Source organism: Oncorhynchus tshawytscha, linkage group LG14, assembly GCF_018296145.1.
Source record: "Oncorhynchus tshawytscha isolate Ot180627B linkage group LG14, Otsh_v2.0, whole genome shotgun sequence".
NCBI classification, from domain to species: Eukaryota; Metazoa; Chordata; class Actinopteri; order Salmoniformes; family Salmonidae; genus Oncorhynchus; species Oncorhynchus tshawytscha.
Window position 1 is genome coordinate 25859929 of NC_056442.1, and position 27542 is coordinate 25887470.

General features: G+C 44.9%; 2 protein-coding genes across 2 annotated transcripts in view; both read right to left on the reverse strand.

Moving 5' to 3' along the window:
- Nucleotides 1–102: 102 nt before the first annotated feature.
- Nucleotides 103–1945, reverse strand: si:dkey-243k1.3 (endonuclease domain-containing 1 protein-like). The gene is made up of 3 exons (XM_024444735.2): nt 1402–1945; nt 996–1152; nt 103–672 (listed from the first exon to the last, which is right to left on the reverse strand). Exons 1-3 carry the CDS (start codon nt 1696–1698, stop codon nt 269–271), a joined length of 858 nt encoding a protein of 285 aa, XP_024300503.1. The 5' UTR covers nt 1699–1945; the 3' UTR covers nt 103–268.
- A 7149-nt stretch (nt 1946–9094) lies between these two features.
- dpf1 (D4, zinc and double PHD fingers family 1) overlaps nt 9095–27542 on the reverse strand; it is a 50228-nt gene continuing 31780 nt past the window's right edge. The window contains exons 9-12 of the mRNA XM_042297225.1: nt 11397–11516; nt 11095–11207; nt 9550–9631; nt 9095–9206 (exon numbers count right to left, since the gene is read on the reverse strand). Coding sequence (XP_042153159.1) covers nt 9136–9206; nt 9550–9631; nt 11095–11207; nt 11397–11516 — 386 coding nt within the window. The 3' untranslated portion in view covers nt 9095–9135. The remainder of the gene's footprint in view (nt 9207–9549; nt 9632–11094; nt 11208–11396; nt 11517–27542) is intronic.

Here is a 27542-nt window from a genome sequence, read left to right on the forward strand (position 1 = left end):
TTTGATACTGTAGACAAAGCTAAAGAAATCTACCTCTTGTTATATACTTTATATTATTCTTGCTTATTCCTAGAAAGCACATATAAAGAATAATAAAAGATGTATCTCTCCAAACATAGTTCTTTATTTATCCACTGTAGTTCATGATGTCATTTTCACAGTAGGAAGCACTTGACTTGGCTGAAAGACTGAAACTTATGTGTGAACTGAAGTTTTAGCTCACATTGCCACTGTCACATAAGGATTAGAAACCCATGAGTGGGAGAAACTACTCCTCGGGCACTGCCTGGCAGTTGTTGTGAAACAACTCCCCTACTGGCGCGTTGGAGTACTGCTGCAGGAAACCGTTCAGCTCCAGCAGCGAGCGCTGGTCCACTCGGTTCTGCTCGGTGTTGAGGGCGGTGGCGCCACCGCTACGGACAGGCTCACCGTTGTTGTCCACACAGCAGTAGGCGTTCCAGATGTACTCGGGGATGTTGACGCGTCGGACGTTGTCCTTGACAATCCAGTTGTCTGTGGAGGGGTTTGCGCCCACCAGCACGTAGGCCTGGGTGCACTGGGCCTTGAACAGGTCGGTGAGCTGGGACTCGTGGCGGGCCCAGGCGTTCTGGTTGAGCTTGGGGTTCTGGGGCACCACGTTGGTCAGAGTGAAGGTGGCGTTACGACTGGGGACTTGGGGAGGAAAGGAAGGGGGGTGGAGGAGGGATATACTGTAGGTTTAATAATTTGTCATGAGATTAATTAGTAAATGTTACAGATTAGCAATGGCATGTTGAGGCCCACTTGGAGTCAACTTTGAGGCAACGTTGTGTGTTTGCTGGGTTGTGTATATAAACTTGGGTTTACCTTGTACTTAACTTTCAGCTCAATAGTCAACCATCACAGTAGTCCACACTGAACTAAGAAACAATTCTAAGAATCCTAACAACATTGGAATTGAAATGTTGTTGCATGAAATCTGTTCAAAGCAGAGCCGGTATTGTGGAGTAGACTACCTGCATGGTGTCCATTGGGGTTGAGATGGCCGCGGTCGAAGCCAGAGTGGGTGTAGTCCTCATTGAGTGCCTGTCTCTCGCCCAGGTAAACCCCAGGGTGATCTTTCCCCAGCCAGTACCCATCCTTCATCTCTGCACCCCACGTAAGGTTCACGAGCTGGGAGGGAAAGTAAACTGCTGTTACAACCCCAAGCTTCAGATCAATTCAAAACCTAAAATATCATTGATCTTTCGCAACTTTTTAGGCATCTAATAAAAAATGTTCCCCAATTTATTTTGGCAACAATCTGCCGTTTTTGAATTTGGGTCACCAACATAGAGTTATTGATGTGAGTTGTTGAGGAGACCGTCCTATGGCAGGCCTGTTTCTAGCCACAGACACATCTGCCCTGTTCTCATGACCCACCTGTGGCTCCACAAACCAACGCTTCTCCCTGCCTCCTCCGTTGCTGGGCTGGAAGCGGTAGGCTGAATACACAGCAATGCGGTGGTTGGTGTCGTACAGCGTGGCAAAGTGGTACCTGTTGTAGAAGCGCTGGCACAGGCGGGCAGCGCCGGGGGTGGCAGCACCCCAGCCCGGTACCTTCCCCTGGTAGAAATACTCAACACACTCCGGGATGTCCTCGAAGTTGGCCAGCACGTCCCCCTCAACGAGGGACAGGGTTCCAGCCAGGAGAACACACAGGGCTACCGGAACCGACATTATTGGATGGGGCGTTCCTACTTCCTAGCTGATTGCTTTCTCCTCGTGTTCTCTGGTCACGACTGTGTCTGTCCACTCACCTGTCCAGCACCAAGCTGTGCCTCTGAAGCAGAGCCCAATGGTTGAAACTGTGTAGCCCGTTTAACCAGCACTGCCCCTTTTAACCTGCTTTTCCACTTGTTACACTCTCATTTCCTCTATCTCTGCTCACTTGACACTTGAAGGTTACATGGGACTGGATAGATTCAAATGTACATGGTTCTCTCAGGTGGGGTGTATGTGACATAGACCAGCTGTTATGCGTTTGCTGTGTGTACTCTGTTTATCTGCAACTTCTGTAATGCTGTATTTCATTGGTGGTGAGGAGAATGTTGATGCGTGGAGAACTTGACTTGCTCTGTCAGGTCGTCTGTCTCTCCAGAGTGAGATACAGGGGATATAGTTGGTTTGATATAATGATCGTCCGATCTTCAATAGGAAGCCCAGTACTCAGCGTTTGGGCACTGAGATTTGTGTATACTGTTTTGTGATTGGAAGGTGTATACAGTACAGTGTGTGTTCATGTTAGTCATCAGTATGATGTCCGTGTGGTGTCATGCCTCCTATACAGGAAGCAGCTGTCTTAACACAAGCAGTCTGCCCTAGGAACAATAACAATCCATTCCTATAGCAACAAATCTAATTGTATTCATGACATGCGCCGAATACAACTGGTGTTGACTACACTGAAATGCTTGCTTACGAACCTTTCCCAACAATGCAGAATTTAAAAATAATAATATATTTTTTTAACTAACACAAGGTATAAAATCAAATACACAAGAACGGAGCTATATACAGGAAGTACCAGATCAATGTGCAGAGAACAGAGGTATTTGATATAAATAAGTACATGAAGGCAGGGTTAAGTGACTAGCCATTCGGGATAGATAATACCATAATAAGAATAAAATGAAGAGCAAGCTAGCAGCAGAAAGTGTGTGTGTGTGTGTGTGTGTGTGTGTGTGTGTGTGTGTGTGTGTGTGTGTGTGTGTGTGTGTGTGTGTGTGTGTGTGTGTGTGTGTGTGTGTGTGTGTGTGTGTGTGTGTGTGTGTGTGTGTGTGAGAGAATGTGTCAGGGTTTTATATGTGCATATGGTGTGTACATAAAGTATATTGAGCGTGTAGGGTCAGTGCAAGACGGTCCGTGCAGATAGTTTGGGTACCATTAATTGACTATTTAGCTGAGAAATGAACATCAGAAATTAGATCGCAGTGTACAGTACCGGTCAAACCTCTAAATGACACATTTCTCCTTTAGGTCTCAATCTTATGGTAGAGCTTTGATGAAGTAGTCAAAGTCGATGGCTAAGTCTTGGTTGTGTAACGCTAGTCTCATATGTTGGTTTCCCAGGCAAGGGTCAACCTGGCTAGATTCCTGGTCTGGTCCCACCCACTTGGCACAAGCGCTCGCCCACGAACCCTAAGAGGCACGAGGGGAAAATAGTGCAGATCAGATTAGAGAGATCAAAACCAGGGAGTTAACCAGGCATGGTTTTTTCCACAACCGTATGAGGACACTTAAATCATTTGACTATAAACTTGTTAATTCAGATTTACGGTATACGGTACAGTCTTAGATTTCTCATGTATAGTAAGTACTTTGCTTTGGCCGTGCCGTCTCAACATCTTTCATGTAAATCAATCACACCGTGTTACATTCAAAGCGGTAACTGGCTGTCATATATTGTGTCTGGTTGCTCCATTCACACAGACACAGTACTACAGTACATAGTAATGGGCGTTGGTGCTGCTCTTAAAGTCTGCCACTAGATGTCAGGTTTGTATCAGATGTTTGGGGGTGTAACGGGGAGGCCTGGCTATATGTCCCATGATCATCATGGTACAACATTCCAGAATGCAGGCAGTACCCGTACCAATTTCTACCCACATACTTATCCACCGGGCATTGTTGTAGAGTTGAAATGTGCTACATCTCAAAAGTGTAGATTTATTGTCTCGAGGATTCGAGGAAAGCAAGCGCACGGAACACACAGGCTGATGTTTGCCAGGCATTCATTTGCCGCTATAAAGCATAAGTGACAAGTGAACGCGATTAAAGCTTAATAATGACAACTGTTTCTAACTACCCAGTTGTTAATTTGTCAAGACTGCCTTTCTGGATGTGAGTAGGCTTTTCGTGACTCACAGGCCCACGTGCCTACATTGACATTGATCCTGGTCACTCAATTGATTGTCCCATTCCTTTTTAATTGCCTGTTGTCACTAATCACAAGGATTATGGATAAATAATGCTTATGGATCAGACAGGTTATTACTTTAGTAGTTGTCTGTGTGGACGCCAATGTTTTGTTCAGAAGTACTGCTATATCCTAGTAAGTTGCAAGCCATTGTTATGTATACTGTAGAATAAACTGTGTGTGTAGGACAGTACTGGCCACTGACTCTACTGTAACTGTGCTTAGTTTTTTACATTTTAGTCATTTAGCAGATGCTCTTATCCAGAGCAACTTACAGTAGTGACTGCATACATTTGAATACTTTTTTCATACTGGTCCCCCATGGGAATCAAACCCACAACCCTGGGGCTGCAAGCGCCATGCTCTACCAACTGAGCTGCTTGAGGGTTCCAAATCTTGAGCCCTTTCCACAAATTCCCATCTATCTACCTGTCTGCTAGGTTACTGCTGGACCTACAGTGGGCCATAGCCGGACTGAGTAAATCATTCAGAGCACTGTCTAAGTTCCTAATGTCCCAATGACTTGAGGAGACAAAAGGTGAGATGGCATTCCAGACTATTCTTTAAGCCTTATCAGCCTTAGACCAGACAGACAGAATAAAATAGGTAGCCTACATTTTAGGCACCCCCAATACCCCATTGCACCCCCTCATTTTCCTCTTCTTTCCTAACGTCAATTCATTTAAGATGTATTCATACATTTCCAATATATTTATGTATGAGCCCTCCCTCCCTCCCTCCCTCCCTCCCTCCCCCTCCCTCCCTCCCTCCCTCCCTCCCTCCCTCCCTCCCTCCCTCCCTCCCTCCCTCCCCACACCCCATTACTGTAATCCATCACTGTTCCATCATCCACCATGCAAACAGCCCCCGAGTTACCATGGCAACCACCCTGGGCCCAGCTATGCGCAGCTCTTCTCTGATTGGCTGGCACAGAGGCAGTCTGAGCCTGTCTGGTAGATGTGGTAATTGGCTGGGAGTCTCAACCCCCCCACCCCCTTTCACATACAGATACACACAAACACAAAACATGCATACAGTACTATAAACACACACACACACACACACAAAAGCTTCACAGACATCCTTAGAGATGGAAGAGGGAGACAAGGGGTCAGAATAACGTGGGTAGGAAGAGAGGGGAATAGGCTAGTGGTAGACTGTTGGATGGTTGCAGGGATTTACAGAATTTGGGATAAGGTGGAAGTGGGAATTTTGCCAAGGAACGGATGGAAGAATCAGTATCCAAGAATATATGTATTTTTATCTACACATTTCCCCCAAGGAAAAGAGTGTGCACTAGTGAAGATTCTGGTGGCCCTCTTTTTCTTGTGTGTTTTTTTATTTATTTGGCCTCTGGAAGGTGAAGAATGGAATTCAGGATTTGTTTCACTTGCCAGGTCTCCAGGACTACAGTATGATAGATGCCTATTCTCCAATATATCACATACAAACATTGTAGCTCAAAGAGAACCTGTTTACTTTCAAGCTGTAAGAGGTTCAAGTAATGCAATCATACTGTGGTAGATCATTATATTTTGGGGAGAAAAGTGCACACGTGGGTTTATGGATCCAAGCTCCAAACCATCTATTGTAAATAACATATTTATGACACTTAACACATAATGGGATGAATTTTCAGCTTCTCGCATTTTCCTCAGAAATACACAAACATTGCTGGATTGGTGGGTGTTCAGAGGCTCCACACAGACACACACCACAGCAGACGTTTTCAGGAATTACAACTTTTATTTATGATTGTTTGTAAATGAAAAAAGAAGTCAGGAGAGAAAAATGTGGAAAAATTGGGTGCCTCGAGAAAGACAGATGAATTTACAGTGAATGAATGACAGCTATGCAGTTGCAGTCAATATTTCAAAGCGTTCCCAGGTAGATAAGGAAAAAACAACCCACGTGTCCAGGAAGATTTGATCTCCATCAGGGTAAATACTAACAAATTCATTTTATCCAGTGTTTCTTTTTTTTCCAACAGACAGTTACAAGAAAGGAAAATGTGCACACACTCACACAGGAATTTATTATTTTGGTAATAAAAAGTGCAAGCAAGATCACAGCACGATAATTTACAAGAGGGCCAAAATCCTGCTTCGTTTGAGGACTGGCCAATAATCTTTCCTTTCTAATCCCACCCACAGTCTAAAGATGGGGAGGGAGTGAAGGATGCTGAGGCGGAACAGGATAGATCACTGGGTGACCCCCTATCTTTCAGCTCAGTCTCTGGGGGGGGGTCAAAGGTCATATCTGAGCTAGAGTCACCCCTCTTTCTGCAACTGCATCCTCTCAGAGAGTACAATCAAAGTAGTTTGACTCCACCACATCCTCTTAAGTGCCAGGAATAAATTCAGAAGTAAAGGCTTATTATCAGTGAGATCAGTTCACCTCACCCACACAGAATCACGTCATCCCCTGGCTATTACCTCAGTACCGGCTCTGAACACAACTATGATTGGATATTGGTGGGAAACTTAAATAAAAGGATGAAACCGTAATGTTGTGAAGGTTTTCACATTGTTCTTTCAATGGACAGACTCCTCAAAAGACAATCTATCATGACACATTCTGCCACTCTGGCCGATCCTAGATCTGTGTGCTGTCTTACCAACTCTAAGGGTCATTGTCATGCGACAGCACAAACAGATCTGGGATCAGGCTATTGTCACTCAGGGCCAACTACAGTAGCAAGGACTGAGGCCTCAGCAGTACCCATTCTAACACAGTACACTAGTGTTAACTGTAGTCTTGGATGTATCGGCATGCAGCTTGTGTCATGGAGAGGAAGTTTGAAAAATAATAACCGTCGACTGACTGTTTGTTTGTTTTTCTATGACCTCATTATTAGATTAAAGAGACAATGTGTGCACCCCAAATGGGACCCTATTCCCTATGTGGTGCACAATTTTTCTACCAGAGCCCTATGGCCACTGTTCAAAATAGTGCACTACAAAGAGGAAAGGGTGTAATTTGGAACAGAACCACTGACAGACAGCGCCTTTAAGTCTGCCTGTGTGTCTCCCCCCCCCCACCCTCCCTCTCTCTCTCTCTCTGTCACACACATAGACACACACACGTACACACACATGCCAAACAAACACACTGTGCAAAATGTTTGAAGTACAAAAACACCAACAAAAACAAATAAAAGAACAATTCTGAGAGAGAAGAGGTAAAAACATCCCTAGTTATTCGAGAGAAAAAGAAATAAAGTAAATATCAAAATATGAAATCAAGATCATTTCTGGTATCACATGGCTAAAATGATGGTACATACATTTTGGGTAGCGCAGGTAGTGACCTTTTCCCCAACATGGCTGTGTGTGTTGGATCATACCATAGTAGAATATAAACACATACATTTGAGGAGTAGAGACATTACAAATATGGAGGCAAAATAGACAGAAATTGTATTTTTGAGTTCATATTTCGATGTGCACTGAGAGACGGTGAATTATGAAATTGCAATTAGTCTTTTTGATAGATGGAGAGAGTGACAATCTATTTACAGCAAAATGCCTCCCAACTTAAAGCTCTAGGAAGAGGAATCATTGGACCAATCAAAGTTGCAGCGTGATGCAATAGTCCAGTCAGATAGGCCACTGGGGGAGGGGACTTTGGGTTGAAAAAAAGACTTGTCTCAGTGCAAGCTCACAAACACATGCTGGCGTCCCAGTTAGTAGAAGTCCTCTGCTTTTAGCTTACTCTTTGAAAGCACATTATATTACAAGGTCCTAGCACGCAAAGCAGTCTTGCAGATAGTAAAGCGCTCATTCTACTAGTTTTGATGACTTTTCACAAAAATGAGTTATCCTTCGAGAAAAAACAAGGGCTCGGAAGAGAGAAACGGCGCAAGCTGGCTTGAATTCGTTTGGTCCAACAGAAAACATAATACAGTAAGTCATGGTGGTGTTTCTAGGAATCAGAAGCCCCTCCCCTTCCTGCTCCCCGACCCTGCCATAGGTCCTGCCTAGCACCTGGTTGGCTACGGTTGGCTCTCACTTCCACACAGTTTTAGGAGGGCACATTTACCCTCACTCTCACACACACACACATACAGATGGACACACACACACACACACACACACTCAACTTTACCCAAATGGGTCAACAAACACATTATTGCGAATTAAGTGTGCTTTCTTAAATACATTTTATCCTTAAAATATCTTTAAAAACTATAATGTTAACACCATGCAAATAAAGTTTAAAAAAAAAGAAATTTGGGCCCTGTATTTTTGACAAGGCCAGACATTAAAATCTGCATTGTCCACACTTAAAACATACATACATTCTTGCTACACACACAGCCAAAATACACCAAGCTCCACCAAAGTCATAGCAGTCTCATGTTGGCTTTTTCAGTTTTTTTTAAGGAAATGAAGGTAACAAGAAGTTCATAGTTGGGGAAAACATTTGCTCTAATTCATTCTTTTTTTGGACACACAATTTGATCTAAGTGGCTGATGGCAGAGTGACAACCTCTCCACTCCCTCTCCTCTGCAAATGTCATCAAGCCACAATAGCTCCGGGCGATGGTATCAATCCCAGAGTACTTCACCGTCAAAGGCTTTGAGTGGAGGCGCCATGTGGGAGGAAGGGGGCGGGGCTGCAGCTGCTTTAAACCTAATGAGGAGTCTAGGCGTCACTACGGCCTGCCTCTCCCTCTCCGTGTGTACTCCACTGCCAGGGCCACAGCCGAGCTATGGGAGTATAGGGCCACAGTGGCAGCTGATGCTCATTAGGGCTCCTCTAAGGACCCTTCACAGGAGAGAAAGTGCCCTTGTGGGCTGTTGATAAACGGCTCTTCGGAGACAGAAGGTGAAGGGCCAGTTAGACTATTGATGATCAGATGCTCTCCCTGATGCTGCTGGGGTAAAAGGTGGTTCATCCTGGGCCAGAGGTGGAGGGGACTCCAGCGGCAGGTGGCTGGGACTCAGCAGGGGGAGACAGGGGGAGACCTGGATGGAGCATGGTGCACCCTGGGAAGTAGGTGCTTCCATTGACGTTAAAACAGCTGGGGCTGGGAGACCTGACGACAGGAGAGATGGACGGACGTCTGTTGTCGTTTCATAGAGGAGGAAAAACTGCAGGGGCTTGGGGGAGTCTTCTCACATTGTAGTAGGTCCGTTTGCCATGTTTGGGGGGTTGTTGGGGGGGAGTGCGGATGGGCGGTGTAGCGTGGTAGATTAGGTCAGGGTGATGTAGGCCGAGGCCTTCTCTTTAAGCTGCCGCAGACACAGATGGCAACTCCAGCTCCCTGGAAGATCAACAGTTCACAAGTTCACTGGTTACTGGAAAGCCCAAGGGTTAATCCTGGCTGTAAATTGAACACTGGCTGACTGTTGCGAGTGCAACCCCACGTACGGTGGTCAAACAGCGTGGGAGATTTGCAATCTCTTAGCCATGTCAAGTGGACATGCTGATGACACACGCATTCAGCACATGCACTTTCCCTTATAATTCACCAACTGTATAAGTGACATTATGAACCCAGCCATTGCATGGTCATCAATTACCGACAATATGCCGGCCTAGGTATCCTATACAGTATTCTATAGGACTACTGCCTATATCCTCCACATATCCTGTAGTGTACCTACCCTCTGGGGGCTCCGCCATAGGGGGGCTCAGGCAATACATATGGTAGCCTCTGTCACAGTCATCACAGAATAGTAACTGATCCTGGAACAAGGGAACGCACAAACACAAATAATGTTATGTCATTATCAATCAAATATAGGAGCAAATATGTATCTGTAATGTTTAACCAGATTAACACACTACACCTACCACACATAGGCCCAGATTTTCTGCGTGTTTGCGGCCATTTATTTTCAGTGTGGTAGTAACCTTCCCTTTACCCATTTGATCTGTCCCCAATATTGAATTCCCTGTTGTAAAAACAGGTGCCATTGGGTGTTACTCCTACTGGAGGAGGATAGTCCAGGCGAGCGTGTGTTGGGGTAAATGGAGAGTGGGATATACACTAAACAAAAATATAAAGTGTTGGTCCCATGTTTCATGAGCTGAAATAAAAGATTCTAGAAATGTTCCATACGCATAACAAGCTTATTTCTCCAAATTCTATGCACAAATTGGTTTACATCCCTGTCAGTGAGCATTTCTCCTTTGCCAAGATAATCCATCCACCTGACAGGTGTGACATATCAAGAAGCTGATTAAACAGCATGATCATTACACAGGTGCACCTTGTGCCGGGGACACAAAAAAAAAAGCTGCACTAAAATGTGCCGTTTTGTCCCAACACAATGCCACAGCAATTGGCATGTTGAATGTAGGAATGTTGACCAGAGCTGTTGCCGGAGAATAACATTTTCCTTTCTACCATAAGCCGCCTCCGACGTCGTTTTTTTGGGCAGTACATCCAGCCGGCCTCACATCCGCGGACCACGTGTATGGCGTTGTGTTGGTGAGCGGTTTGCTGATGTCAACGTTGTGAACAGAGTGCCCCATGGTGGCGGGGTTATGGTATGGGCAGGCATAAGCTACAAACAGAATTGCATTTTATCGATGGCAATTTGAATGCACAGAGTTACCGTGACAAGATCCTGAGGCCCATTATCGTGCCACTCATCCGCCGCCATCACCTCATGTTTCAGCATGATAATGCACGGCACCATGTCGCAAGGATCTGTACACAATTCCTGGAAAATGTCCCAGTACTTCCATGGCCTGCATACTCACCAGACTTGTCACCCAACAAGCATGTTTGGGATGCTCTGGAGCGTTGTGGACAACAGCGTGTTCCAGTTCCACCAACATCCAGCAACTTCACACAGCCATTGAAGAGGAGTGGGACAACATTCCACAGGCCACAATCAACAGCCTGATCAACTCTATGCGAAGGAGATGTGTTGCGCTGCATGAGACAAATGGTGATTTTCTGATCCACGCCCCTACCTTTTTTATGGTATCTGTGACCAACAGATGCATATCTTCATTCCCAGTCCTATGAAATCCATAGATTGGGGCCTAATGAATTTATTTCAATTGACTGATTTCCTTATACGAACTGTAACTCAGTAAAGTCTTGGAAATTGTTGCATGTTGCATTTATATTTTTGTTCAGTATAGATGTTTTGGGAGTATGAAGGGGCGTGGGTGTGTGTGCGTGTGGCGCTCACGTCATTCTCAGAGGTGCCACACAAGCTGCAGGACTTGCACTCGATACACTGCCAGCGGTAGGTCCGTACGGCTGCCGTCATGTTGACTGTGAACTGCAGGCAGGACGGATGGCCTGGGGACACAGAGAACGACACACACACACACACACACACACACACACACACTCTTCATGTTGCTCCTTATCATCATCATCATGTTATGCTTATTTCCATAACTCTAAAACATAATAACGGCTGTGTAATAATTACACATATAAAACCAACTAAAACTGGAGTCCATAGGAGTGTATGTCTGTCCGCACCTGAGCGTCCACAGTCGGCACAAGAGATGAGGTCCTCGGGACACCCGGTCTTCTTGGAGCCGCCCAGGCAGAAGTCACAGTAGCCGTTAGGGATGACCGACCCATCTGCAGCTTTCTTAGCTGAAATCACACAGGTGGAAATGTTACATACGATAGAGCTCTTTCCATAACAAACGCTCTCCTACAGAAAAGCTGCATATTACTCTTATATTCTATGCTCTATTTTTTGGGATCCAGCATTTGTATGAAGCTCCAATGAGCACAGACCCAGAGCACTGAGTCTAAAGCTGTGGTCTGTGGTTACTGATGACCTGCTACTGAAGCTGGTGTAGAGCTGAGGACTCAACAGGCTTAGAACTAGACTGATGTAGGAGGAACATCGCTGGTTTGGAGAGGGAAAGAGGAAGATAGAGAGAGAGAGAGAGAGAGAGAGACAGAGACAGAGAGAAAGCAATAACGAGGAAAAGAGTGAGATGGCGAGTGAGATGGCGAATATGAGACTTCCAGCCAGCCAGACTGCAGAGCGTCCCAGCTGGATAAGACTCTCCCTCCTCCATATGTTGGTTTTGGTAAAGCAAGCAGCAGGCCCGCTGAAGCCTGGGACTCGCCAGCTCGTGCTCAGCCAGGGATGGGAGGAGGAAGACGGGGAGGAAAATCCATTGGGAGGCCCAGGGGTCTGTTTAATATTGTCAAAGGAGTGGTGGGGGGGCTGGTACAGACCTGCTGTGCGTCAAGCGGCAGGTGCTCGGTGGGAAGCCATTTTAGAATAACCATTAAAGGAGAGGAAAGTCTCCCTGCATGCATCCTCTCAGTCTCACTGACTGCAGTCGATTGCATAATACCTTTAATAGATCTGATCACGTAACCAGGACAGTCTATTTGTATATGTCCTTTTTTCCTGTATTAAGATGTAATGCAATGGACAGGAACGTCACAATGACTCACCAGTGGCGCACGTAGGACAGATGAAGACAAACCGACATACAGTATACCAGACAACACACACAGGAATTCATCTCGAATACATAAACCCACACGCACACACAGCAGTGTTCATGGTGGAGTAATCAGCAGCTGTGTGGTGTGTGATTTGGAGAGCCAGGACCCTCATTAATCCAGCCCAGGGTGGATTGTGGCTGGGGGAGGGGTGGAGGGGAGATTGAGTTTTCTACTCCAGAGGGCTGGTCTGTAATCCCTAGCGAAAAAAAAAAAAAAAAACTCTGATCAGGATGGGGGGTGTAGCAGAAAAGAAGAGAGGAGCTGTCCATGGTACCAGCGCAGCAGCCAGCTCTGTACTGGATTGTATAATGATGAGCAGTAATGTACAGTGGAGTGGAACATTACGTACAATCAGGGGACTGTGGCAAACATACCACTATCCCCACGTTCGTCAACAACACTTGCCACTTGGGCACAGAGGTATGTATGGTCTACATACAATATGTACATATTTTATGCATGTAGGTTCATTCATTAAATATGTCACTTTGAGTTGAAGAAAAAAGAAAAAGCCCTTGGCTCTCTCTGTCTTTTACTTCAACAGACTCCCGCTGACTCTGCTTTACCACAGTCCCTGATGGGCAAAACTGTATATACACACAGTTACATAAAGATATATGCCAAACGGCACATACTACAAACAGTGCTGCTCTCGGGCTCTGCGGACCGTGAGGCTGTGAGGACCCTTGAGAGTGAATCAGCAGGCCCTGACACATCTGTGAGTGAGCAGGCTGCCCGCTGGCCTGCCTGCTCAGAAAGGAAAGCCCATCGATGATTAAATGCCTGAGGCCTTGCTTAAAGTCTGAGATGCTAACCTGAGGTAGTACATCCTTGAGACGGACAGAGAAAGAGAGAGAGGGATTGAAAAAGAGAGCGAGAGAGGGGAGGGAGACGGATGAAAGCGAGGGTGGGAGGGAGAGCGAGGGAGAGCGAGACAGAGACGTACAGACCAAACCAGACAGAGAGACAGAGACATACAGACCAAACCAGACAGAGAGACAGAGACATACAGACCAAACCAGACAGAGACATACAGACCAAACTAGACATACAGACCAAACCAGACAGAGAGACAGAGACATACAGACCAAACAGAGAGACAGAGACATGCAGACCAAACCAGACAGAGAGACAGAGACATACAGACCAAACCAGACAGTGAGACAGAGACATACAGACCAAACCAGACAGAGAGACAGAGACATAGAGACCAAACCAGACAGAGAGACAGAGACATACAGACCAAACCAGACAGAGAGACAGAGACATACAGACCAAACCAGACAGAGAGACAGAGACATACAGACCAAACCAGACAGAGAGACAGAGACATACAGACCAAACCAGACAGAGACCAGACAGACCAAACAGACAGACCAAACAGACAGACAAACAGACAAACAGACAGACAGACAGACAGACAGACAGACAGACAGACAGACAGACAGACAGACAGACAGACAGACAGACAGACAGACAGACAGACAGACAGACAGACAGAGAACATGTGCGAGAACGGTAGCACGTTCCTGAGGTTGTCAAGGGTGATACACACCTCCCTCCCTCCATCTCAACTCCAGCTCCACCTTTCCTGTAACACCCCTCCAATTACTGGGAGAATACAGGCAGAACAGCACACTTCACAGCTTTTAAGTGTGTCTCGGGAACCCACTGGGAATTAGGGGAGAGAGATGAATCCTCAAACACCCCCCTCATATCTCCCCCTTCTCTTCCGTTCCCTTCTCTCGCTTTCTCTCCCCCTATCTCTGTCCTCTCTTCGCCTACCTATCTCTCTCTCTAAGTATAAGCTTCTCTACCTCTCTTCCTCTCCCCTCTACCTCTCTCACGCTCTCTATCCCCTCTCTCTTCCTCTTTTCCAATCTCTCACTCTCCCGGTCTCTCTCCAGCCCTCTCTCTCTCTCTCTCCGCGCTCTCCTTTTTCTCTCCAACTCACTCTCCCTTTCTCACTCCCTCATTCTCAATACAGCCTGCTCCTGGAGTTTTCACAATCTCATTCTAGCACAATCTCTAGCCTAAGAGCCATACCCCACTGGCTGGTCGATAAAGTGGCCACAGCCTTATCGAATTAGCACTTCCGCAGGAATACCCACAAGCACCTGTTGCCTGCTCTCACTTTCTCTGTTTCTCACTCTCCTCCACACTTTCATTCCTTCTTTTGCTCTCTCACCCATGTCTATTCACTCTGTTTTCGGAACATACAATGAACATAAACCTATTCACACAGGTCCAAACATACAGCACAATGAACATAAACCTATTCACACAGGTCCAAACATACAGCACAATGAACATAAACCTATTCACACAGGTCCAAACATACAGCACAATGAACATAAACCTATTCACACAGGTCCAAACATACAGCACAATGAACATAAACCTATTCACACAGGTCCAAACATACAGCACAATGAACATAAACCTATTCACACAGGTCCAAACATACAGCACATTGAGCTGAAACTCATACACAGGGCCAACTATTAGATAGCTTAGCTTAGTTAGTGTGGTTTTGCACCTGACAATAAAACAGGGTTTTACTAAAGCAATCCTACTAGTCTAGGGTTAACCAGTGATGATCCTGGGACACAGATCAGCTCCTAGTCTCACCTACACACTGCTGTCCCCACAACACAAAACACATTCCAGCATGGCAGGGGAGCAAATAGAACAGAAGAGGAGAGAGGAGGAGGAGGAGAGGAAGATGAGGAAGATGAGGAGGAAGAGGAGAGAGAAATATGATGAGGAAGAGGGGAGAGGAAGAGGAAGAGGAGAGGAGAGAGGAAGATGAGGAGAAAGAGGAGAGGACGATGAGGAGGAAGATGGGAGAGGAAGAGGAGGAAGATGGGAGAGGAAGATGCTGAGGAAGAGGAGAGAGGAAGGGCAGAACACGAAGAGGAGAGGGGAAGTGAAGACGTGGCTGCTCCTGTGTCAAAGCATCAGGTTGAAAACACACACTCTGCACTCCTGTCGCCAGGCTGCTTAATGAGGGGAGCACCACACCAGGACACACATACAGATACACACTAATATAACGTATCCATACACTCACATCCACAGACAATACACGCGCACACGCACAAGCACACCGAGACAAACGCGCGCACAAACACACAAGATGTATAGCCAGCATGTCTTTGCATAATAACTTTTAAAGGCTTGTTCCACTCCCAACCCCCACCCTCTCTCTTTAACGTGACGAATGGGAGTCCCTCTGTCCCCAATCCATCCTTCAGTATCAGCTCTCATCCAATGCATACACACACTAGGGCTGTGACGGTCATGGAATTTTGGATGACAGTTATAGTGTTTTTGTTTTCCACACATTTTCTCCTCTCCTCTGCTACACCATATGAAAGCCCTGTGCTGTTTTTGAATGGGCGTCAAGCTTATATCATCAAATTCATGCAAGCGGGGTCATTTAAGACCCGTACAATTAGATTTGTATTCATCGATTAAGGTTTTCGATTATGAGAAAATAATAATAAAAACGCAATCAAAAACCTTCATGAAAGGCATCAGGTAGAAGTAAATTAATACACGAGTATGAATATAATTGTACATATACACCACCGTTCAAAAGTTTGGGGTCACTTAGAAATGACCTTGTTTTTGAAAGAAAAGCACATTTTCTGTTCATTAAAATAACATCAAATTGATCAGAAATACAGTGTAGACATTGTTAATGTTGTAAATGACTATTGTAGCTGGAAATGGCTGATTTTTTATGGAATACCCATTATCAGTAACCATCACTCCTGTGTTTCAATAGCACGTTGTGTTAGTTAATCCAAGTTTATAATTTTAAAAGGCTAATTGATCATTAGAAAACTATTTTGTTAGCACAGCTGAACACTGTTGTTCTGATTAAAGAAGCAATAAAACTGTCCTATAGACCAGTTGAGTATCTGGAGCATCAGCATTTGTGGGTTAGATTACAGGCTTAAAATGGCCAGAAACAAATAACTTTCTTCTGAAACTCATCAGTCTATTCTTGTTCTGAGAAATGAGGGCTATTCCATGCGGGGAATTGCCAAGAAACTGAAGATCTCGTACAATGCTGTGTACTACTCCCTTCACAGAACAGTGCAAACTGGCCCTAACCAGAACAGAAAGAGGAGTGGGAGGCCCCGGTGCACAACTGAATAAGAGGACAAGTACATTAGAGTGTCTAGTTTGAGAAACAAATGCCTCACAAGTCCTCAACTGGCAGCTTCATTAAATCGTACCCTCAAAACACCAGTCTCAACGTCCACAGTGAAGCGGCGACTCCGGGATGCTGGCCTTCTAGGCAGAATTGCAAAGAAAAAGCCATATCTTAGACTGGTCAATAAAAAGAAAAGATTAAAATGGGCAAAAGAACACAGACATTGGACAGAGGAACTCATCCCGGAGTCGCCTCTTCACTGTAGACGTTGAGACTGGTGTTTTGCACTATTTCATTTGCGCTGTTCTGAGAAGGGAGTAATACACAGCGTTGTACAAGATCTTCAGTTTCTTGGCAATTTCTCACATGGAATAGCCTTCATTTCTCAGAACAAGAACAGTTTTATTGCTTCTTTAAATCAGGACAACAGTGTTCAGCTGTGCTAACAATTGGAAAAGGGTTTTCTAATGATCAATTAGCCTTTTAAAATGATATACTTGGATTAGCTAACACACGGTAGTGTTTGAACGCCTATGTAGTAGTTTCCAGTAATGGCTATTTCTGATTAATTTGATGTTATTTTTGGACAAAAAAATGTGCTTTTCTTTGAATTTGATGATATAAGCGTTTTTATGAATTTGATGATATAAGCTTGAGCTGGGAGGGCGTTGCCTCGGCAACCGGAGACTTGTTTGATACAACACCTCGCTTATTTCAGCAAGGAGCAACAAAGTTTCATCACGTTGTAGTCCATGTTAGCAGAAATGGCCATCCAGTCTTCAGCAAGCAGTTAAAAAGAAAGAAAAGGTTATGACGGTTCCTTTATATTCATGGTGATCTTCATCCATAACTGTGGCGCTAACACACACACACACACACCCACACCCACACACACACACACACGCGCTAACACACACACCCACACCCACACACACACACACACGCTAACACACACACACCACACACACACACACACACACACACACACACACACACACACACACACACACACACACACACACACACCACACGCTAACCCACACCCACACACCCACACACACACACACACACACACAGAGAGACAATGGATCCAGTATTATGCAGGGAGAGAGACCGAGTCAGTCAGACGAAGAGTGTCAGTCACAGATGAGATATCTCATGAGGAACGTTTCCTCTTTCTGTCTGTGCTTCTCTCTTTCACAGAGGAAATTAGATTTTTTTCCCCCCCTGCAATCGTCTATTGTCACACAAATACCTACACCATCTGTCTCCACCTCCTTTTCCCATTCCCTATCTCTTCCTCGCTATTAAACACACATGCACGCACACACAAACACACCAGCAAGACGCAATGCAATAACATGCTCGTTTCTCTTCCCTGTCCAGTCAGTAGGTTGCATAAGTCCCAGTGCATTGTGGGTCTGAAACAGAATGACATTGTAAAGCGAGAGGATGGAGGATATTTTTGTGCATAATAAAACTTGATCTTTGGCTGCACTGTAATCACACTGACCTGCTCACACTATGGGGCGGCAGGTAGCCTAGTGGTTAGAGCGTTGGACTAGTAACTGAAAGGTTGCAAGATCGAATCCCTGAGATGACAAGGTAAAAATATGTCGCTCTGCCCCTGAACAAGGCAGTTAACCCACCGTTCCTAGGCCGTCATTGTAAACAAGAATTTGTTCTTAACTGACTTGCCAAGTTAAATAAAAGGTTCCATTTTTTATTTTAAATAAAATAGCAGCAGAAGAGGCTCACTCTGTCTGTAGCAAATACACAAACAGTACATACAAATGTATTTATTTATATATATACACAGTACCAGTCAAAAGTTTGTACACACCTTCTCATTCAAGGGTGTTTCTTTATTTGACCTATTTTCTGCATGTGTGGCTACCACCGTGAAGCATGGAGGAGGTGGTGTGATTATATGGGTGTGCTTTGCTGGTGACACTATCAGTGATTTATTTAGAATTCATGGCACACTTAACCAGCATGGCTACCACAGCATTCTACAGTGATACGCCATCCCATCTGGTTTGCGCTTAGTGGGACTATCATTTGTTTTTCAACAGGACAATGACCCAAAAAACACCTCCAGGCTGTGTAAGGGCTGTTTGACCAAGAAGAAGAGTGATAGAGTGCTGCATCAGATGACCTGGCCTCCACAATCACCCGACCTCAACTCAATTGAAATGGTTTGGGATGAGTTGGACCGCAGAGTGAAAGAAAAGCAGCCAACAAGTGCTCAGCATATGTGGGAACTCCTTCAAGACTGTTGGAAAAGCATGCCAGGTGAAGCTGGTTGAGAGAATGCCAAGAGTGTGCAAAGCTATCATCAAGGCAAAGGGTGGCTACTTTGAAGAATCTCAAATATAAGATATATTTTGATTTGTTTAACACTTTTTTGGTCATAGTTTTGATGTCTTCACTATTATTCTACAATGTAAAAACCTGTTTAAAAAGCCCCTAAACTCAGACTCTTAGCCGCAGTTAGGTCCCATTGTCTGACCCGCCCAATCAATACTGAGAAAACGCTGGAATTTAGACAGCAACATGGGTATACAGTACAGTACATTTAAAATATCCTAGTAAGATATAGGGTGTTTGTTTGTGTGCGTGTGTGTCTAGGCTCCGACAGACAGACATGTTTTCATGAGCAGGATGGGGGGGGGGTTATACTAAGATGGCCAAATGACTGAGGATCCAATCCTAACCCGGCAAGCCTCTCCTCTGTTAATACAGAATACCAAATGAAGCAGTGCAATATCAGCCTGCCTTCTCCCTGTCTGGGGTAATATATATGATAAATCATAAAGAGAATTCTTTACTCTCACTCTCACTCTCCTTCTTTCACTCTCTCTCTCTCTCGCTTTCTTCTTTCTGTTGCATTTAATGAACTCCTCTGCCCCCTCTGTTTCAACCCCTCCAAAGCCAAATTTCACTCCCTCCCCTCTTCCCCTCCCTACTCAATGTACATAACAACATACTCTTTAGGAGGGAACCCAGCCTGTCACTATAGCAACCGGATTGCTAGGCAACAGCCGTTTTCTCTTCCTGCTTTGTTGCAGTAGAGGAGGCAGTGCAGTGGCGGGGCGGCAGGCAGCGTGAGCTGGTCTGGCTATGTAGGAAGCTACTGTACCGGCACTGGCACCAGCATGTGGAAAGTTCAGGAGGAAACCAGACCAGAATTACAGCTAAAGGTGATGGTCGAGGTTGAGGAAGTAACTTGGTAAAGCCCAGAATGGTCTTCGCTCTAATAAGAGGCATTCCTTACCAAGGTGGGGCAATCTGGTAGACAAAGTCCCAGCGCCGTTTACAGCAAGCAAAGGACTGAGCAACTGGGACTGACTATGTTGATCATGTAGTGTGTTCAGGTGGTGTGTTTTGTATGTTCCGGGTCCGTGTTGTCGTGACGGTACTGCCCCGCCCCCACCACCCATGTCCTCTCTCAGCCTGCATCACTACTCAGTCTCCTCCATAGGCTACTCTGTCCTGTACCTGTCTGCTACAGTACGGACACAATGACTAGCCAGGACAAACTCATTTTTCAGTATTTCACTTATAGCATCAAAATCAATAAATGGTTAGCAGATGTTAAGCAAGTTTTTGGGTTCATTCAGTACATAGTTTTTACCAGATTAAGTTGATTAATGTGGCATAGTTAAAGTGGCTAGTGATACAAAAAATGTTACAAAACTCAGTTACAACCAGCGCTTCAGGAGAAGCCAAAATTCACCCAAGTTTTTGGGTTCCTCAAACATAAGATGAAAATTATACTGTTGCTGCTTCATGTTTTTTATACAGTTGAAGTGGGAAGTTTACATACACTTAGGTTGGAGTCATTAAAACTTGTTTATCAACTACTCCACGCATTTCTTGTTAACAAACTATAGTTTTGGCAAGTCGGTTAGGACATCGACTTTGTGCAAGACACAAGTCATTTTTCCAACGATTGTTTACAGACAGATTATTTCATAATTCACTGTATCACAATTCCGGTGGGTCAGAAGTTTACATACACTAAGTTGACTGTGCCTTTAAACAGCTTGGAAAATTCCAGAAAATCATGTCATGGCTTTAGAAGCTTCTGATACGCTAATTGACATCATTTGAGTCAATTGGAGGTTTAACTGTGCATGTATTTCAAGGCCTACCTTCAAACTCAGTGCCTCTTTGCTTGACATCATTGGATAATCTAAAGAAATCAGCCAAGACCTCAGAAGAAAAATGTAGACCTCCACAAGTCTGGTTCATCCTTGGGAGCAATATCCAAACGCCTGAAGGTACCACGTTCATCTGTACAACGTTCATCTGTACAAACAATAGTACGCAAGTATGAACACCATGGGACCACGCAGCCGTCATACCGCTCAGGAAGGAGACGCGTTCTGTGTCCTAGAGATTAACGTAATTTGGTGCGAAAAGTGCAAATAGATAGATACAAAAGTATCTATATCCACGGTAAAACGAGTCCCATATCGACATAACCTGAAAGGCCGCTCAGCAGGGAAGAAGCCACTGCTCCAAAATCGCCATAAAAAAGCCAGACTACGGTTTGCAACTGCACATGGGGACAAAGATGGTACTTTTTGGAGAAATGTCCTCTGGTCTGAGGAAACAAAAATAGAACTGTTTGGCCATAATGACCATCGTTATGTTTGGAGGAAAAGGGGGAGGCTTGGAAGCCAAAGAACACCATCCCAACCGTGAAGCACGGGGGTGGCAGCATCATGTTGTGGGGGTGCTTTCCTGCAGGAGGGACTGGTTAATTTCCCAAAATAGATGGCATCATGAAGTAGGAAAAGTACATGGATATATTGAAGCAACATCTCAAGACATCAGTCAGGAAGTTAAAGCTTGGTCGCAAATGGATCTTCCAAATGGACAATGACCCCAAGCATACCTCCAAAGTTGTGGAAAAATGGCTTAAGGACAACAAAGTCAAGGTATTGGAATGGCCATCAGTAATACCTGACCTCAATCCCATAGAAAATTTGTGGGCAGAACTGAAAAGCGTGTGTGAGCAAGGAGGCCTACAAACCTGACTCAGTTACAACCAGCGCTGTCAGGAGGAATGGGCCAAAATTCACCCAATTTATTGTGGGAAGCTTGTGGAAGGCTACCCGAAACATTTGACCCAAGTTAAACAATTTAAAGGCAATGCTACCAAATACTAATTGAGTGTATGTAAACTTCTGACCCACTGGGAATGTGATGAAAGAAATAAAAGCTGAAATAAATCATTCTCTACTATTATTCTGACATTTCACATTCTTAAAATAAAGTGGTGATCCTAAATGACCTATGACAGGGAATTTTTACTAGGATTAAATGTCAGGAATTGTGAAAAACTGAGTTTAAATGTCTTTGGCTAAGGTGTATGTAAACTTCTGATTTCAACTCTATATATAGCCAAGTGTCAAAACTGCAGTTTTAAAAGTCCAAATAAATTCATAATCAATATGCTGAAAAAAGTTGTGATATGTTCAAGACTAATACATACATACAATTACTCCCTATAAACACACACACACACACACACACACACACACACACACACACACACACACACACACACACACACACACACATGTTCAGATAACTTGTAAATTGCTAAATTAGTACCTTAACTTCTCACGCATCAAATTTACCAAGCGGTCATTCCAGACTAAAATTGACTAGCTTGTTCTACTGTAATCAATGCGCAGATGAATCACTCACGTCAATATTGTATGGAAATCAATGGTACTGGGACAATTCACTGCCACTACATGTGCCATTTGTGCTCTGGGTATACTAGATATACCTGTCGATGGATGAGAACCTATTTTTATCAACTCACTTCCTTGTGGGACAATGTTTACAGTAGCTGGCCAATACACATAAGGAAATACAACACTTTTTGGACTGGATAATTTCACTGAATCATCTCTCCATGGGTAGGTCTAAACAGACTCTTTGAGTGATCGCTTGAATGTCAAATCCACGTATTTGTTTGTGGCCGGCGGATTTTATAAAGAGAGCGTCCCCATTTTCCCTCGCCATTTGAGTCTCAATTTCACAACTGCGGTTTAAATAATGCGATGGACAGGTGGAAGAGTTAATCAATGGTACCAAACCAAATATATACTGAACAAAAACATAAAACGCAACATGGAACAATTTCAAAGATTTTACTGAGTTACAGTTCGTAAATCAGCCAATTGGAATAAATGAATTAGGCCCTAATCTATGGATTTCACATGACTGGGCAGGAGTGCAGCTATGGGTGGGCCTGGGAGGGCATAGGCCCACCTACTTGGGAGCCAGGCCCAGCCAATCAAAATGAGTTTTTCCCTACAAAAGGACTTTATTATAGACAGAAATACTCTTCAGTTTCATCAACTGTCCAGGTGGCTGGTCTCAGATGATCCCGCAGGTGAAGAAGCCGGATGTGGAGGTCCTGGGCTGGCGTGGTTACACGTGGTCTGCGGTTGTCAGGCCGGTTGGATGTACTGCCAAATTTTCTAAAATGACATTGGATGCGGCTTATGGTAGAGAAATGAACATTCAATTATCTGGCAACACCTCTGGTGGACATTCCGGCAGTCAGCATGCCAATTGCACGCTCCCTCAAAACTTGAGACATCTGTGGCATTGTTTTGTGATAAAACTGCACATTTTAGAGTATCAACTCTAAATATGGTCCCCAGCACAAGGTGCACCTGTGTAATGATCATGCTGTTTAATCAGCTTCTTGATATGCCACACCTGTCAGGTGGATGGATTATCTTGGTAAAGGAGAAATGCTCACTAACAGGGATGTTAACAAATGTGTTCACAACATTTGAGAGAAATAAGCTCTTTGTCCGAATGGAAAATATATGGGATCTTATTATTTCAGCTCATGAAACATGGGACCAACACTTTACATGTTGTGTTTATATATTTGTTCAGTATAGTTATCTGTTTAAAGAAATGTATTTAGTTTTATCTTGATGACCATAAACTGTTATATTAACATCAACAATCTGAGGTCAAAATCACTCAATTGTAAATGAGAGTTTGTGTAAGGCAGTAACACAAACTGTCCACATTAGTGCATTATAAAATCATTTAATATGGAAAAATAATTCAACTTGTCCATTTTGGATGATAGTATATGTTGCCCACTCACAAAATATTGCAACAGCTACATACAATTGAACTGGGCGCTCTAGACTGGAGCTTCTATAGTGTCTGTGAAGCTGCCTGAACATTCGAGGTCCCTACAATGACACAGTGACACAGGCCCTCCACTGTCACTGTCACTAGACTCTCATTAAAAAGACCACTCGCTCTCTCTTACTGCAGGACTTTCATCACATGTGAATATGCTGGAACAGAACCAACTACCAGACTCCATAGATCTCATTCCACATATAGTATTCTACCCCACAGACAGACAGAGAGAGCGAGAAAAAGAGAAAGAGAACAGAGACAGCCAGGACGCCATTTTAGGTTTGATACATAATTAATTTAGTCCTTATAGCTGATCACAAGGATTCCTTCTCACAGTGGCAGAGCAAGGTGAGCGAAGCCATTTTGTGAGTGAGGTGAAACTGGGAAAGAATTTATAATAAATAAATATATAAAAAAAGAAAAACAGGAACAAAAGGACGCTGACCTTCAAAGGGCTCAATTACATGTTACACCTCTCCATCCCTCCATCCCTCCATCCCCCCCTCCTGCTCTCACTCCTCCGACCGTCTGTCCGTCCAGATAAACCAGACTCGGAATCTCAATTCTGTTTTGGGGAGAGGACTTAACGAGAACTGGCTTGACTCTTTCTGCTCACAAAACCAATTTTCAGGTGCACACCAGAGGGCCGACCTCTAAAGTAAACACCCCCCCCTCTCCCCCTCGTCAAGCCCCCATCACATCAATGCCCAAAACCAGCCCCCCTGCCTCTGTCACTTCATGAAGAAAAAAAAATGGAGAAGCAGCCATGAATTTCTATGCTGCAGTTCAATTGAACAATCGGCTTCAAATCCTGCAATGGAAATAAATATAGAAAAAAAATGAAGGAAAAAAACAAGCGATGGATAAATCACAAGACAAAAGCAGAGAGAAAGAAATGGAGAGAGAGAGAGAGAGAGTCAGAGAGAAGAGGGAGAGGAAAGAAAGCATGGTGAACCGTGAGAGAGAGAGAGAGAGAGTCAGAGAGAAGAGGGAGAGGAAAGAAGGCATGGTGAACCGTGAGAGAGAGACAGAAAGAGTCAGAGAGAAGAGGGAGAGGAAAGAAGGCATGGTGAACCGTGAGAGAGAGGAGAGGGAAAGAGAAAATCTAATCTCCTTGTGGAATAATCTGTCATTCATCAAACTGATGGGAAACAGAGAGAGTCAGAGAGAAGAGGGAGAGGAAAGAAAGCATGGTGAACCGTGAGAGAGAGAGAGAGAGAGAGAGAGAGGTCAGAGAGAAGAGGAGAGGAAAGAAGGCATGGTGAACCGTGAGAGAGAGAGAGAGAGAGAGAGTCAGAGAGCGAGAGAGAGAGGAAAGAAAGCATGGTGAACCATGAGAGAGAGAGAGAGAGAGAGTCAGAGAGAAGAAGGAGAGGGAAGAAGGCATAGTGAACCGTGAGAGAGAGAATCAGAGAGAGAGAGAGAAAGAGAGGAAAGAAAGCATGGTGAATCGTGAGAGAGAGAGAGAGTCAGAGAGAAGAGGGAGAGGAAAGAAGGCATGGTGAACCGTGAGAGAGAGAGAGAGAGTCAGAGAGAGAGAGAGAGGAAAGAAAGCATGGTGAACCATGAGAGAGATAGAGGGTCAGAGAGAAGAGGGAGAGGAAAGAAAGCATGGTGAACCGTGAGAGTCAGAGAGAGAGAGAGAGAGAGAGTCAGAGAGAAGAGGGAGAGGAAAGAAAGCATGGTGAACCGTGAGAGAGAGAGAGAGAGTCAGAGAGAGAGAGAGAGGAAAGAAAGCATGGTGAACCGTGAGAGTGAGAGAGAGAGAGTCAGAGAGAGGAGAGAGGAAAGAAAGCATGGTGAACCGTGAGAGTCAGAGAGAGAGAGAGTCAGAGAGAGAGAGAGAGGAAAGAAAGCATGGTGAACTGTGAGAGTCAGAGAGAAGAGGGAGAGGAAAGAAGGCATGGTGAACCGTGAGAGAGAGAGAGGGTCAGAGAAAAGAGGGAGAGGAAAGAAAGCATGGTGAACCGTGAGAGTCAGAAAGAGAGAGAGAGTCAGAGAGAAGAGGGAGAGGAAAGAAAGCATGGTGAACTGTGAGAGAGAGAGAGAGAGAGAGAGTCAGAGAGAGAGAGGGAGAGGAAAGAAAGCATGGTGAACCGTGAGAGAGAGAGAGAGTCAGAGAGAGAGAGAGAGGAAAGCAAGGTGAACTGTGAGAGAAGAGAGAGTCAGAGAGAGAGGGAGAGAAAGAAGGCATGGTGAAGAGAGAGAGAGTCAGAGAGAGAGAGAGAGAGGAAAGAAAGCATGGTGAACTGTGAGAGAGAGAGAGAGAGAGAGAGTCAGAGAGAGTCAGAGGGAGAGGAAAGAAAGCATGGTGAACTGTGAGAGAGAGAGAGAGAGAGAGAGAGAGAGGAAAGAAAGCATGGTAAACCGAGAGAGAGAGAGAGAGAGAGTCAGAGAGAAGAGGGAGAGGAAAGAAGACATGGTGAACTGTGAGAGAGAGAGAGAGAGTCAGAGAGAGAGAGAGAGGAAAGAAAGCATCGTGAACCGTGAGAGAGAGAGAGGGTCAGAGAAAAGAGGGAGAGGAAAGAAAGCATGGTGAACCGTGAGAGTCAGAGAGAGAGAGAGAGTCAGAGAGAAGAGGGAGAGGAAAGAAAGCATGGTGAACCGTGAGAGAGAGAGAGAGAGTCAGAGAGAGAGAGAGGAAAGAAAGCATGGTGAACCGTGAGAGTCAGAGAGAGAGAGAGAGTCAGAGAGAAGAGGGAGAGGAAAGAAGGCATGGTGAACCGTGAGAGTCAGAAAGAGAGAGAGAGTCAAGAGAAGAGGGAGAGGAAAGAAAGCATGGTGAACCGTGAGAGAGAGAGAGAGAGAGAGTCAGAGAGAGAGAGGAAAGAAAGCATGGTGAACCGTGAGAGAGAGAGAGAGTCAGAGAGAGAGAGAGAGGAAAGAAAGCATGGTGAACTGTGAGAGAGAGAGAGAGAGAGAGAGAGAGAGTCAGAGAGAAGAGGGAGAGGAAAGAAGGCATGGTGAACCGTGAGAGAGAGTCAGAGAGAGAGAGAGAGGAAAGAAAGCATGGTGAACCATGTGAGAGAGAGAGAGAGAGAGAGAGTCAGAGAGAGAGGAAAGAAAGCATGGTGAACCGTGAGAGAGAGAGAGAGAGAGAGTCAGAGAGAAGAGGGAGAGGAAAGAAAGCATGGTGAACCGTGAGAGAGAGAGAGAGAGAGAGAGAGAGAGAGGAAAGAAAGCATGGTGAACCGTGAGAGAGAGTCAGAGAGAGAGAGAGAGAGGAAAGAAAGCATGGTGAACCATGTGAGAGAGAGAGAGAGAGAGAGAGTCAGAGTCAGAGAGAGAGGAAAGAAAGCATGGTGAACCGTGAGAGAGAGAGAGAGAGAGAGTCAGAGAGAAGAGGAGAGGAAAGAAAGCATGGTGAACCGAGAGAGAGAGAGAGAGAGAGAGAGAGAGAGAGGAAAGAAAGCATGGTGAACCGTGAGAGAGAGTCAGAGAGAGAGAGAGAGAGGAAAGAAAGCATGGTGAACCGTGAGAGAGAGAGTCAGAGAGAGAGAGAGAGGAAAGAAAGCATGGTGAACCATGTGAGAGAGAGAGAGAGAGAGAGAGTCAGAGAGAGAGGAAAGAAAGCATGGTGAACCGTGAGAGAGAGAGAGAGAGAGAGAGTCAGAGAGAAGAGGGAGAGGAAAGAAAGCATGGTGAACCGAGAGAGAGAGAGAGAGAGAGAGAGAGAGAGAGGAAAGAAAGCATGGTGAACCGTGAGAGAGAGAGAGAGAGAGAGAGAGAGAGAGAGAGAGAGAGAGAGAGAGAGAGTCAGAGAGAAGAGGGAGAGA